General features: G+C 45.1%; 1 protein-coding gene across 1 annotated transcript in view; it reads left to right on the top strand.

Annotated features, from left to right (window-relative positions):
• The window catches only part of LOC139257016 (cytosol aminopeptidase-like), a gene marked incomplete at its 3' end in the record, with an annotated part of 31,840 nt that extends 19,114 nt beyond the window's left edge, over positions 1–12,726 (top strand). The window contains exons 4-6 of the mRNA XM_070874363.1: positions 2,607–2,661; positions 10,843–10,948; positions 12,567–12,726. Coding sequence (XP_070730464.1) covers positions 2,607–2,661; positions 10,843–10,948; positions 12,567–12,726 — 321 coding nt within the window. The remainder of the gene's footprint in view (positions 1–2,606; positions 2,662–10,842; positions 10,949–12,566) is intronic.
• Positions 12,727–13,092: the final 366 nt, after the last annotated feature.

Here is a 13,092-nt window from a genome sequence, read left to right on the forward strand (position 1 = left end):
CGGCCCTTACCTCTTCCGCGATGGCCCGCCCGGCATCTCCTGGGGGCAGGCCCTGCCTGAAGTCCTGGGCGGCGGCTTGGCATTTCCTGGGGGTGCGCCCCCCCCGAAGTCCTTGGTGTTTTCATCAACGGCAGGACCCGCCCGCCCGGCATCTCCTGGGGGGCGTGGGGGGGCCCGTTCCAGCAGGCTGTTGGAGGGCTCCCGGTGCTGTAGTCGGTGAGTAGAAACTTTTAATTTTTTCTTTATTGATTGATTTTTTTATTCTTTTAAAAAAATTTTTACTTTTAATTTTTTTTGGATTGATTTATTGGTTTATTTATTTATTTATTCATCATTTATTATTGATGAAGGCCCTTTATTTGTAAAAATGAAGTGTTTAATGCTTGTAAAATCCCCTAACTTCACTTCTCTTTCCCCCCCCCCCATCTCTCGTTCCCTGTGCCTAATTTATAAAGTATAGGCAAGATTTTTCTGAGCGTACAAAAATCTACACTGATTCCATGCTAAGTTAGTTTGGAGTAAGTTTTCGCTGCCTAAACTTGCAAAACAGGCATAAGTGGCTGGTAACGCCCCCTTGTGGAAAAAAAACTGTTCTAAAACAAAACTATTCTAATTGGATCAGACTAAATGCTGAGAATTGCAATTTCTATGATACTCCATTCTAAACTAGTTGCTCCAAAAAAATAGAAGCAACTCAAGCCGAAACTTGAGCCCATTATCTTACTGAGTACCACCTCCTTCGTGATTGTGATTGTGTTGAGTTCCTTCCCCCCCCCCCCCCCCCCATAGCCCCTTGATTTATCCGCTGTTTGGATATTGTTAGTGTCCTCTACTGTAAAGACTGATACAAAATATTTGTTCATAGTTTCTGCCATCTCCATGTTCCCCGGTCTCGTCCTTTAAGGGACCAACATTTACTTTAGCCACTCTTTTCCTTTTTATATACCTATCGAAACTCTTGCTATCTGTTTCCATATTTTGTGCTAGTTTACTTTAATAGTCTATCTTCCCTTTCTTAATCATTTTTTTAGTCTTTGCTGGCTTTTAAAAGCTTCCCAATCTTCTGTCCTCCCACTAGTTTTGGCCACTTTGTATGCCCTTGTTTTTAATTGTATAGCGTTCTTTATTTCTTTAGTTAGCCATGCACCATTACGTGCTGCCGTCCTGCAGTGGGCTTGGATTTCTTTCTTCTGAAGTGAGCCAAGGTTAAATATAGAATGTATTGATTTAACTGTTTAATATTAAATGACAATCTGTTCAGAATTGTTGTTTCAAAAAACCAGAAAAAGAGTGTATTTGGTAAGAGGGGCGAGCAAGAGAAGTGCGGTGTTGTAAAGGATTATTGCCTTAACCAGAGAGCAAAACACTGACAGAGTTGTAGAGAGCTTATATTGTTAAGCTCCCTGACATTAGGTTCTGGTCTTAATGCCCTGGATTTTGCGGTGGTAATGATGGCGCAACTGTCAGAGTTTGCTGTCATTATTCCTCTGAAAGTGACAGCAACTTCTGGAGTAAGTACAGAAATCCAAAAGTTGTCGTCAGTGATTCTACGCTTCTTCACCGGTTGTGCTGTGGAACTCCTGGATCTGGCAATCAATTTAAATAGCACTGAAATGTAGTTCCTGATGAAAACTTCCCCTATTACGTTGGAATATTGCTGTTTTTAAAAAAAAAAGTTAAGCCTCGTTGAAAGAGGTGCAATTGAGTTTTTAAACGGTGTATTGACTGCTGAACAACTGTCCTTGCCCTAAAAACTAATTTTATATTTGTGGACTGTCGGAATTTTCCATTAATATGATGAGAATTGCATTGTTTTTAATATAATTTTTTTAAAGTTTGTTTGATATTTCAGTTTCTACCTTAAACCTATGTGTACATCCCAATCGTTATTTCACACTCTATAAAATTTATAATAAATTATTATCTGTGCATTTTACTTCCTGGTTTGCTGTCTATTAGAATTCTTCAATGTGATTGGCTGCTTAGCTCGCTTGATAACATCACTATAACTGGACGCTGGAGATTTGCTTGCTTCAGCGCCAGATTCAAACTTACGTCAGGAAAGGTGAATTTCATGTCATGGAAATCGCTAGATCCTTGTGGGCAGCTTACTTCGAGGTCAGCGATAAGCACCGTCACTTTGCCACTGACTGCAAATTCCAGGCCAGTATTTTCCTTAGAGCCCAGTGCAACAATTGGCATGTTTATTGCGCCTTTAGCACAGCAAAACCTCACAAGGTGCTTCATGGGGATGACTGGATACTGAACAAGATTCGGGAGAAGAGTTGGGTAAGGTGGCCAAAGGTGAGGTTGAAGAGGTGGATTTTGCAGAGGCTTTTGAAGGTGGGGACTGATGTAGCACAGTAGATGGGGTTTAAGGAGAGAGTAGGAATGTATAATGGCTGACAGTGCAACTGATTGTGCAGAGAAACGGTGGGTGGTGGGCAGTAGACCAGTGAGAGGAAGACCGGATACAAACTGGAATGTGGGGCTGGTAGGTGATCCAGTGGTAAGATGGAGCAAGGCTATGGAGGGATTTATAAGGGCAAATGCTTAGTTTTTTTGTATTCTAGTTTTCTATTTAAGATTATTGCTCTTTTTTTTAGATCTGGACCTGCACTTAAAAAAGGCAGAAGCCGCACATTTTATGGGCTACATCAGGTATAATTTCAACTCAAATATATTTAATACTTTAGTCAAGCCAATTTAGGAATGTTGACATTCTAATTTTACTGAAGTTAGTAATAGGTAATGATAGATAAATAGCATATATTGGAAACAATTATATGATCATTCTAATGAGGAATTGTAGTCAGAATTTCAAATACTATCGGTGCATTTGGTCATATCTGTATAATAGCTTCCTCGTTATATACATAATACATCCAGAACGGTTAATAATGTATTACTCCATAATCTAATTATCAAATTACTAAACGCCTAGAAATTACATAATTTTAGACATAGTAATTTGAGTACTGCAATCTGAAAACAGGTATGAAATTGAATACTGGTCAAAAACTGAACTAATACATATAATGGACTTATTTTAGAATAGTGATACACAGCTGAGATAAAGCTTGATTTTGATTGCATAAATTGTGGTCGGTGGCATAGCTCCAGAATTCGCAGCCGACCTGCGTAAGAATACGAATTTAACTTGAGCTTTTAACAGAGACTTCCTCTTCAGTGCTGCAGAGTTCTGCGCAACGTATGATATCAGGAAGGCCAGCAACGCTGTATACAGCCTATGCGTAAGGGAGACACGCCCACAAAAGCTGCCAAAACTAAGCCATGCCCACAGAAACTTCTTTCAGTCTTTTATATTGAAATTACATTTTAAAACCTTTTAAAACATTGTAAAAACCTTATAAAAAAACTTAATTAAACTGGTACTTGGACTTATTTCATATATCTGTTTTATTTTATTTTTTTCATCCAAATGTGCAATTTATTAGTCCCTGTTTACATAGTCAGTAAATTACTCTTGAAAAGTAATGTTGTTGAACATCATAGAGATTCCCAGCCAGATACTTAATGTTAATTTTCAGGATTAAAATATATTATTCAGACCTCATTTAGACTGGTAATAAATAACTCAATTTTCCTTGTTATATGTGCATTATATAGTTTATGTTCATTTTTAAGTTGAAAGGATGCAATTTGCCACACAAAACATTAAGCTTTATTCACCACACAGAAAACTCTCTATGGGCCCAAGTTTCGGGCCGCGCCTAAAACGGTGCAGCCCGGACCTGGACGCCCATTTTTCGCGCCAGAAAATGCAGCTAAAAAACACTTACCTATTCTCCGGCTCCCTCTGGAGCTGGGCGCGGCGCAGCACGAGCTGTAGGGGGCGGAGCCAGGTCCCTGCGCTGAAAACAGTGCCGGGACCTCTGCACATGCGCGCTACAGTGGACGCGCATGTGCAGTAGCTCCAGGCGCCCAAAACTGTGGGAGGGGCCTGAAGCACGCAGCCCCGAGCCCTGGCCGAATGGCCTCACTGGGGCTGCGTGAATAAGGCCCCTCCCACCTGACCGGACCTGACTCGACCTCTGCTCCCCCACCCCCCGGCGACCCGACCCCCACCCCCGGACCTGCGCGACTCTCCCTCCCCCACCCCCCCAGTGCGACTCCCCCCCCCCCCCCTCACCTCCGCAACTCCCCCCCCCCTCACCTCCGCGACGCCCCCCTCTTACCCCCCCTATTCCCCCACCCATCTCCCCCCCCTCACCTCCCTCCTCCTCCCTCCCCCCACCTCCCTCCTCCTCTCCCCCCCACCCCCGTCCTTCTCCCCCCTCCCACCCCCTTCTCCCCTCCCACCCCCTTCTCCCCTCCCACCCCCTTCTCCCCTCCCACCCCCTTCTCCCCTCCCACCCCCTTCTCCCCTCCCACCCCCCTTCTCCCCCCCACCCCCCTTCTCCCCCCCCACCCCCCTTCTCCCCCCCACCCCCCTTCTCCCCCCACCCCCCTTCTCCCCCCACCCCCCTTCTCCCCCCCACCCCCCTTCTCCCCCCACCCCCCTTCTCCCCCCACCCCCCTTCTCCCCCCCCACCCCCCTTCTCCCCCCCCCACCCCCCTCCCCCCACCCCCCTTCTCCCCCCCACCCCCCCTCTCCCCCCCCACCCCCCTTCTCCCCCCCCAACCCCCTTCTCCCCCCCACCCCCCTTCTCCCCCCCCACCCCCCTTCCTCCCCCCACCCCCTTCTCCCCCCCACCCCCCTTCTCCCCCCACCCCCCTTCTCCCCCCCCCCTTCTCCCCCCCACCTCTCCTTCCCCCCTCCCCCCACCCCCCTTCTCCCCCCCACCCCCTTCTCCCCCCACCCCCTTCTCCCCCACCCCCTTCTCCCCACCCCCCTTCTCCCCCCACCCCCTTCTCCCCCCCAACCCCCTTCTCCCCCCAACCCCCTTCTCCCCCCAACCCCCTTCTCCCCCCCAACCCCCTTCTCCCCCCCAACCCCCTTCTCCCCCCAACCCCCTTCTCCCCCCAACCCCCTTCTCCCCCCCCCAACCCCCTTCTCCCCCCAACCCCCTTCTCCCCCCCAACCCCCTTCTCCCCCCCAACCTCCTTCTCCCCTCCCCCTCCTTGTCCCCCTCCTCCTCCCCCCAGCCCCCCCAACTGCGACTCCCCCCCTCACCTCCGCAACTCTCCCCCCCCCGAACCTCCGCGACTCCCCCCTCTTACCCCCCTATTCCCCCACCCATCTCCCCCCCCCTCACCTCCCTCCTCCTCCCTCTCCCCACCTCCCTCCTCCTCCCTCCCCCCACCTCCCTCCTCCTCTCCTCCCCACCCCGTCCTTCTCCCCCTCCCACCCCCTTCTCCCCCCTCCCACCCCCTTCTCCCCCCTCCCACCCCCTTCTCCCCCCTCCCACCCCCTTCTCCCCCCTCCCACCCCCTTCTCCCCCCTCCCACCCCCTTCTCCCCCCTCCACCCCCTTCTCCCCCCCAACCCCCTTCTCCCCCCAACCCCCTTCTCCCCCCAACCCCCTTCTCCCCCCCAACCCCCTTCTCTCCCCCAACCCCCTTCTCCCCCCAACCCCTCTCCCCCCATCCCCTTCCCCCCCAACCCCCTTCTCCCCCCAACCCCCTTCTCCCCCCCAACCCCCTTCTCCCCCCCAACCCCCTTCTCCACCCCAACCCCCTTCTCCCCCCAACCCCCCTTCTCCCCCCAACCCCCTTCTCCCCCCCAACCCCCTTCTCCCCCCCAACCCCCTTCTCCCCCCCAACCCCCTTCTCCCCCCCAACCCCCTTCTCCCCCCCAACCCCCTTCTCCCCCCCAACCCCCTTCTCCCCCCCAACCCCCTTCTCCCCCCCAACCCCCTTCTCCCCCCCAACCCCCTTCTCCCCCCCAACCCCCTTCTCCCCCCCAACCCCCTTCTCCCCCCCAACCCCCTTCTCCCCCCCAACCCCCTTCTCCACCCCAACCCCCTTCTCCCCCCCAACCCCCTTCTCCCCCCCAACCCCCTTCTCCCCCCCAACCCCCTTCTCCCCCCCCAACCCCCTTCTCCCCCCCAACCCCCTTCTCCCCCCCAACCCCCTTCTCCCCTCCCCCTCCTTGTCCCCCTCCTCCTCCCCCCGCCCCCCCATCTCCTCCCTTCCCCCCCCACCCCCTTCTCCCCCTCCCCCCCCCACCACCTTCTCCCCCTCCCCTCACTGTCAGAAACACAGATACTGACAGACAGAGAGATAGAGACACTGACAGAGACACACTGGGGGGGCCGTCCCAGCACGCTGTTGGAGGACTCCCGGTGCTGCAATCGGTAAGTAGAAAATGTTTTATTGATTTTTTTTTAAAATTATTTTTTATTAATTTTTTTTGATTGATTTATTGGTTGATTTATTGATGTATTTATCATTTATTATTGATGATGGCTCTTCATTTGTAAAACTGAAGTGTTTAATGTTTGTAAACTTCCCTTTAAACCCTAGCCAACCCCCCTTTCCCTACGCCTAATTTGTAACTTACGCCTGATTTTCTAAAGTGCAGACAAGGTTTTTTCGAACGTACTAAAATCTTCACTGACTCTATTCTAAGTTAGTTTGGAGTAAGTTTTCACTACCTAAACTTTGAAAACAGGCGTAAGTGGCCGGATAAGCCCCCTTTTGGGAAAAATAAATTCTGTTCCAAAGTGAAACTGTTCTAAGTGACTAGAACTGGAGCAAACTAAATGCCGAGAATTCAAATTTCTCAGATACTCCATTCTAAACCAGTTGCTCCAAAAAATCAGGAGCAACTCAGGCCGAAACTTGGCCCCAATATCTGTAAAAAGTAATTCAAGTAGTTCTACAGTCAGTTCCTGTTAAGCGAGGAGTCTGTTTTCTCTTACTGAGGCATTGACAGTGTTTTAACGTGACAATTCTGCAGGTGTAATTTGTTCATGCCATTAGTGATCATTTTATTTCCACAAGTTCAGTAAAGATAGTTTTAGTACACATTTTATAACCGAGAACTTCAGAGTTTTAACGTGACAATTCTGCAGGTGTAATTTGTTCATGCCATTAGTGATCATTTTATTTCCACAAGTTCAGTAAAGATAGTTTTAGTACACATTTTATAACCGAGAACTTCAGAATTGTTATATAATTTTGATGGGCTATACCCCATCATACTGCAGCAAAAGACAAGGGCCAAACATATTGCAAGTTTACTTAGAAGATTTCTCTTTAAAAAGATATATTTGACAATATTTATTGGGAAAATATATGTAAACGGCCAAAATATATCTACTCCCAAAATTGCAAAATGTTGATTTTTCAACTCAGACCTTTTACGATGTGTTTTGAACGTTAAAAAATAATAATGTTGGCAGTTTTCTTTTACCGATCACCCAACCTCCAAAAGAGCTGCCACCATTTGCTCTTGGCACATGTCTAGAAAAAAATAGTCCATGGCTGCATTTTAATTTAATAATTAATGAAGCAAATGATAGTGGAAATGATCTAGGTATCTGGAAAGGCAGCTTCTAGATTTTAAGGGCTTCAGCAGCTCATATTAAACTGTAAAGTGATTTACCTTATTGCTACTTTTATTTCACTAAATTTACAAGGCCCTTGTGCATAATTCCATGAGTTACTCCAGCTGGTCCAGATACTGTAAAAGTACTGAAGGTTGTGGTAATTTCTTAAGTGAACAAAAAATTAGGCTCCTATGCTTGCTATCAGCAACCGTAAGAGTTTTGTCCGTAATTGCTGGGCAGTTAACATAAGAATATAAGAAATAGGAGCAGGAGTCGGCCATACGACACCTCGAGCCTGCTCTGCCATTTAATACGATCATGGCTGATCTGATCATGGCCTCAGGTACACTTTCCTGCCCGCTCTCCATAACCCCTTATTCCCTTATCGTTTAAGAAACTGTCGATTTCTGACTTAAATTTATTCAATGTCACAGCTTCCACAGCTCTCTGAGGCAGCAAATCTCACAGATCCACAACCCTCTGAGAGAAGAAATTTCTCCTCATCTCAGTTTTAAATGGGTGGCCCCTTATTTTAAGATCATGCCCTCTAGTTCTAGTCTCTCTCATCAGTGGAAACATCCTTTCTGCATCCACCTTGTCAAGCCCCCTCATAATCTTAGACGTTTCGATAAGATCACCTCTCATTCTTCTGAATTCCAATGAGTAGAGGCCCAACTTACTCAACCTTCCTCATAAGTCAACCCACTCATCCCCGGAATCAACCTAGTGAACCTTCTCTGAACTGCCTCCAAAGCAAGTATATCCTTTCGTAAATATGGAAACCAAAACTGCACGCAGTATTCCAGGTGTGGCCTCACCAATACCCTGTACAACTGTAGCAAGACTTCCCTGCATTTATACTCCATCCCCTTTGCAATAAAGGCCAAGATTCCATTGGCCTTCCTGATCACTTGCTGTACCTGCATAATAACCTTTTGTGTTTCATGCACAAGTACCCCCACGTACGTCTCGCTGTCCTGTGGCACTTTGCAATCTTCCTCCATTTAAATAATAACTTGCTCTTTGATTTTTTTCTGTCAAAGTGCATGACCTCACACTTTCCAACATTGTACTCCATCTGCCAAATTTTTGCCCACTCACTTAGCCTGTCGGTGTCTTTTTGTAGATTTTTTGTGTTCTCACACATTACTTTTCCTCCCATCTTTGTATTATTGGCAAACTTGGCTAGTTACACTCGGTCCCTTCCTCCATGTCGTTAATATAGATTGTAAATAGTTGGAGTCCCAGCAATATTACTGATTGCCAAACCCGAGAATGAATCATTTATCCCAACTCTCTGTTTTCTGTTAGTTAGCCAATCGTCTATCCATGCTAATATATTACCCCAAGACCTGTGAACTTTTATCTTGTGCAGTAACCTTTTATGTAGCACCTTGTCAAATGCCTTCTGGAAGTCCAAATACACCATAGCCACTGGTTCCCCTTTATCCACCCTGTTCGTTACATCCTCAGAATTCTAGCAAATTTGTCAAACATCACTTCCCCTTCATAAATCCATGCTGACTGCCTGACAATTTTGCTTTTCCAAATGTCCTGCTACTGCTTCTTTAATAATGGACTACAACATCTTCCCAACCACAGATGTTCGGCTAACTGGTCTATAGTTTCCTGCTTTTTGTCTGCCTGTTTTTTTAAATAGCGTTACATTTGCAGTTTTCCAATCTGCTGGGACCTCCCCAGAATCCAGGGAATTTTGGTAAATTACAACCAATGCATCCACTATCCCTGCCGCTACTTCTCTTAAAACCCTAGGATGCAAGCCATCAGGTCTGGGGGATTTATCTGACTTTATTCCCATTATCTTGCTGAGTACCACCTCCATCGTGATCGTGATTGTGATTGTGTTAAGTCCCCCTCATAGTCCCTTGACTAGCCATTGTTGGAATATTATTAGTGTGCGCTACCGTAAAGACTGATACAAAATATTTCTTCAGAGTTTCTACCATCTCCATGTTTCCCATTACTAATTCCCTGGTCTCGTCCTCTAAGGGACCAACATTTACTCTAGCCACACTTTTTTCCTTTTTATATACAGGCTAAGTGAGTTGGTAAAAATTTGGCAGATGGAATATAATGTTGGAATGTGTGAGGTCATGCACTTCGGCAGAAAAAAATCAAAGAGCAAGTTATTATTTAAATGGAGAAAGATTGCAAAGTGCTGCAGTACAGTGGGACCTGGGGGTACTTGTGCATGAAGCACAAAAGGATAGTATTGCAAAGGGGATGGAGTATAGAAGCAGGGAAGTCTTGCTACAGCTATACAAGGTATTGGTGAGGCCACACCTGGAATACTACGTGCAGTTTTGGTTTCCATATTTATGAAAGGATATACTTTGGAGGCAGTTTAGAGAAGGTTCACTAGGTTGATTCCAGGGATGAGGGGGTTGACTTATGAGGTAAGGTTGAGTAGGTTGGGCCTCTACTCATTGGAATTTAGAAGAATGAGAGGTGATTTTATCGAAACATATAAGATTATGAGGGGGCTTGACAAGATTGATGCAGAGAGGATGTTTCCACTGATGGGGGAGACTAGAACTAGAGGGCATGATCTTAGAAGAAGGGGCCACCCATTTAAAAGAGAGATGAGGAGAAATTTCTTCTCTGAGGGTTGTGGATTTGTGGAATTTGCCTCAGAGAGCTGTGGAAGCTGTGACATTGAATAAATTTAAGACCGAAACGATAAGGAGTTTTGGGGAGCAGGCGGGGAAGTGGAGCTGAGTCCAGCCATGTCCAGTCAGATCAGCCATGATCTTATTGATTGGTGGAGCGGGCTCTAGGGGCCATATGACGTACTCCTGTTCCTAGTTCTTATGTTCTTATACCTAAAGAAACTCTTGCTATCTGTTTTTATATTTTGGTGCTAGTTTACTTTCATAGTCTATCTTCCCTTTCCTAATCATTTTTTTAGCCATTCTTTGTTGGCTTTTAAACACTTCCCAATCTTCTGTTGCTGTGCAAATAGCCCAACTTTCCGCCAGCAATTGTAACTTCCTCAGTCTGAGAAGTCGTACTTTGACAGATTGCACGTTCGGGATTCAGCGCAAGCGGAAATCCCGAACTTGTGTATTTCAAAGGTGCTATGATGGCGTACTCTAGTACACCATCATACCCACCGAAAAATCCGGGTGAGTATTACAGAATGTGCTTCTTGGTTAGCTAATCATGGAATTATATTAATTAGTAATTAATACTATGTAGCAATCCATGGCCAACCTAGGCAAAAGCATGATGGTTGAGGAAAAAGAACAAGAGAAACTGATAATTAATGGGGAAATTAAGTGCTGTAGTATGAAATTATATGAATTGTAATACAAGATCATAATGTCAGTGTTCTTAATCATTAAAAAAATATTTTGCTTTAATAGGATTTCCCTCATATTGTAGTTGTTGGACTTGGTGGCAAAAATGCTGGAGTTAATCATTTGGAACAATATGATGAAGGCAAAGAAAACATTCGAGCTGCCATCGCAGGTAAAGTGTGCTCTTTGTTACTGCAAATTTAATGAGATCGGTGACATGTTAAAATGAAACTATTTTTTGAAGTGTAGAGATATGTTTAAATCTATAAAGGGACCTAGTCCAGAGAAGTCTGGTACGTACTGGGTTATTACCACTCCTTGTGGAGTTTGCTCTAATTGCCAAGGCCAAAAGTGGATAGATGTTGGCATGAGGCTCTGTAAGGGTTGGCCTCATGACTTGAATTGATATTTGCTGCTGCTTAAAATTCATTAAACCTCAATAACTAATGGCTCCACATTATAAGACACAGAAAGAAGTAAAACATAGAATTAAAAAATATATATAGACTTTCATTGGGCTAGAAATTGATCGAAGGCCGCCACTGCCTGTTTACTGCCCAAAAAACCACTAAGATTTTACAAATAACACCGGCGGAAAATTGATCAAAAAATAAGGGAAAAAAACGCGGGGAAAATGGACATTGTACATGGATTCTCCGCGGTCCTGGTCAAATTAAGTCCGAGGTTAGAGCCGGCCTAGGGAGGAAGGTAAACACGAAAAATATTTAAAAAGAATAAAATAAAACATTGGAAAACATTCAGACAACCCTTTTCTACTGAATCACTGCAAAAAAAATGTTTTTAAACGTTCACTTACTTTTTTTTGCAGGGTTTCATACCGACTGTCCATCGAGAGGCTGGGTGTTTTTTTTTTAAATAGAACAGATCACCACTCGCACCAAACTCAGGCAGGGGCAGTTTTCCCAGCGTTGCACGCTGGTGGTCTACTCCCCAGCGGTATTTAAAAACCGTTGGTGGAAGACTGTAATGAATTTCCCACCGATTCGTTTTCAGCCCAAAATTACTCCAAGAAACCCGGCAGTAGGCTGATTAATTTCTAGCTCATTATGTTTTATCTATCAAAAAATTCTGGACGGTCCACTTAAAAATAAGACTTTCCAGTCCGAAACTGGACAGGTGACAACGTCAACTCTAAAGAACTTGTAGGTCTCAGCTGCTGAGGTGTATTCAACTCAATTTTAAACAAAAACTGTCTGTGAACAAAAGCACTGGACTGATATTAGGAATTTTTTTTTCACAAACAAGTGACCTCCATATGGAATAGATTTCCAGATAGAGTAATAGAGGCAAAAAACAGGGAACCATTTACAAAACATGTGATGCTGCAATGGGGGGAAGGGGGGGCTGGGTTCTTTCTGAATGGGTGGATTTAGATGGGCTAACTGGCCTTCCTCATTTGTAGCTATCCAGTGAAATACACATTTTTGAACAGAAAATAACTGGAAAATAATTGTGGCTGTGTTAATATCAAAACTGCTGCAATAAGATATGACAAACACTTCCTGGGTGTTTGGAACATTTAGATTACTATTTAAAAACTACTAGGGAATCTAAAGTGTTCATTTGAGGCCAAGTTCTTACATTATACAATTCCACATGGCTTACCACTTCAACAGAGTGATTAATTTAAAATCTCGTGTAGCATTTGATTTTAATGAATAAAAGTTCGGCCAAATATTATTTGAATGTTTTGTGGATCTATTGTGCTAAAAAAGAAAGCATATTCACAGTGCTGTAAGAAGAAAATTAAGCATCTGAATTTCGTTTAGTCGGATGCAGGCAGCTACAAGACCTGGAGGTTCCTCTGGTGGAAGTTGACCCATGTGGGGATGCCCAGTGTGCAGCGGAAGGATCTGTTTTGGGTTTGTTTGAGTATAATGAGCTGAAGAAGAAAAAGAAAACAGTGGTCACTGTGAAACCGTATGGAAGGTATCGAGATAGTACTTATTTACAGAAAGCATGCTCAATTTTATAAAGGATATTCTATTTATTCAGTTATATTTTGGGAAATGTGCACTTAACCAAAGCACTGAATTGCTCAGCACCTGCTATCATTATCATTCTGTAGCTTTCTGTTCTTGGCAAGTTAGTTGTGGCTCGATTTGAATTCAACCATAATTTAATAAAATAGTGGCAGGATTCTAATTTGTGTGCAAGTCCATGCTGCTAATCCTGTATGTTATCTTCTGATTTCAATTGCAATGCTGGTCGGTATAGTACTTTTATTTTTAGACCCTTTTTTTTTACATGTCTACACCTGAAATGTCTGTTCTCTCCACTAGCTTTTGTTTTTGT

This window comes from Pristiophorus japonicus, unplaced genomic scaffold, assembly GCF_044704955.1.
Source record: "Pristiophorus japonicus isolate sPriJap1 unplaced genomic scaffold, sPriJap1.hap1 HAP1_SCAFFOLD_790, whole genome shotgun sequence".
NCBI lineage: Eukaryota > Metazoa > Chordata > Chondrichthyes > Pristiophoridae > Pristiophorus > Pristiophorus japonicus.